The sequence below is a fragment of the Oncorhynchus tshawytscha genome, linkage group LG03 (genome assembly GCF_018296145.1).
Source record: "Oncorhynchus tshawytscha isolate Ot180627B linkage group LG03, Otsh_v2.0, whole genome shotgun sequence".
Taxonomy (NCBI): domain Eukaryota; kingdom Metazoa; phylum Chordata; class Actinopteri; order Salmoniformes; family Salmonidae; genus Oncorhynchus; species Oncorhynchus tshawytscha.
Genome location: NC_056431.1, coordinates 18321163 through 18322870, shown reverse-complemented (window position 1 = coordinate 18322870; position 1708 = coordinate 18321163). Strand labels below are relative to the sequence as shown.

The 1708-nt window shown below is 44.4% G+C and overlaps 1 protein-coding gene across 6 annotated transcripts in view; it reads right to left on the bottom strand.

Moving 5' to 3' along the window:
- Nucleotides 1–969: 969 nt before the first annotated feature.
- Nucleotides 970–1708, bottom strand: part of LOC112229077 (chondroitin sulfate proteoglycan 5) — a 43877-nt gene continuing 43138 nt past the window's right edge. For all 6 annotated transcript variants that reach the window (XM_042311311.1, XM_042311307.1, XM_042311305.1 and 3 more), the window contains one exon: nt 970–1708. This exon is cut by the window's right edge and continues 117 nt beyond it. In XM_042311311.1, coding sequence (XP_042167245.1) covers nt 1655–1708 — 54 coding nt within the window. In that variant the 3' untranslated portion in view covers nt 970–1654.

Below are 1708 nucleotides of genomic sequence, written 5' to 3'. Positions count from 1 at the left end.
ACATAACAGATTCATTGGAGAGTTCTTCGGTCTGCTAAAATGCCAAATAACAATCCCTAATGTAACGGACGTCAAGCTGTTACATAACAAGTACCACTTTCTCCTGATTGGTCTCACACCAAGGCTCGAACCCAGGCACAATTGAGGAGCAAGTTGCTGAGCTATAGCTCATGCAGGTGGATTGATTTTATATTCTCTGTCCATCCCAAGGACACACAAACGTTTCAGCTTTACACCTTCTTCAGTGTGTGTATGTGTGTGTTTGTGCAAAGTGTTAAAATTTTGTCTGAGAAAGGTGCAAAGCCAATAGGTCTTCTCGTTTGAACCATGGGTGCTGTGTTGTTCTCTGACATTACAGAGACTGAGGGAGAGATAGAGAGAATGTGTTAAGTGCTGTTGTAGCTGCTTGTCTGCTGTTCATTCCCATAGCCAAACTTTTCCTCTGTAGTGGTTTGAATATTTCTCTGTCCCTATTGATGGGAAAGGGTTCCTCCATCCCCCATCCACCCAACCAAAGGTCCCACAGCCTGAGAAGGGCCCTACAATACCAGACTCTGTCCAATCAGTCTAGAACTCTCTCAATGATCACTCTGACAAAGGCATGGCATCGGAGAGGCCTCCTTTGAGACTCATTGAGAATGCTGTCCGGTATGAAAAATGATGTGTGAACGGGGAATGTAACAGAGGGTGTGTGTGTGTGTGTGCGTGTGTGTGTGTGTAAGGAAGAAAGATAGTTATTTGTGTGTTTGGCATGAGTGGTGAGAGAAGAGTTTTCGTTTTGTGTGTTTCAGCTGCAGTTCTGTGAGAACGCAAACTACAGGATCCATGCAAGCTGCAGGTGTGTGTGTGTGTGTGTGTGTGTGTATGTGTGTGAGCGCAACCTAAGGAGCTACCAAGATGTAATAAGCCATGCAAGAGTTTGAGAGGGAAAGGGACAGTGTTGTTCAGGAAAACACAGGGACAAAGGTGTCATGTTAAAAAGGTTTATTTCAACAACTCAGATTTTGTTCTCTGTTTTGAAGTCTTTTTTTCCCAAAAAAGTACAAAATAAAACAAGTACATCAAAGGATTAGAAATCACATCAATGAAAACGAAGACACATTGTGTTGTTTCTTTTATATCAATCCAAGCATTTTTTTTCATATATTTATACATACTCACTTAATTAGTCAGACAAACATTGAAACCTCTCAGTAACTTTTATATTTTTTACAATGTTTAACTTCTTTTTTTAAAACTCCATATGATTTTTTTCTTTTTACAAAATACACCAATGCAGGCAGGGGAATATGAGTGTATATGTGAGTGTGTGTATGTACATATATGTGTGTGTTTGTGTGTTCTGGTGTGTCGGTTTGTGTGTTCTAGTGTGTGTATGTGCGTGCAGGCGGGGGGTAAGGGGGAGCAGAGTGACAGCAACGAAGGGGCAGGGCAGCGAGGCAGGGGGGCGTGATTGGGCGTAAGGGGTCGCTATAGGCGGTGGCAGGTCAGGGGGGAGTTTCAGCTGGGGTGGTGTGTTTTTTTTTTTCAGCGGCGTGGGCCGCTTGGTGGCAGTGTTGCCGTGTTGTAGACGGTGGTTGGCTGGTGGTAGCAGTTGTAGGCGTGGTGGCTGGGATAGAGAGCAGGACTGGAGCTCTCATCCCGACCCAGGCTTCTACATCATGTTGTTCTGCAGTGAGTTTACCTCCGAGGAGTTCTCCTCGCCCAG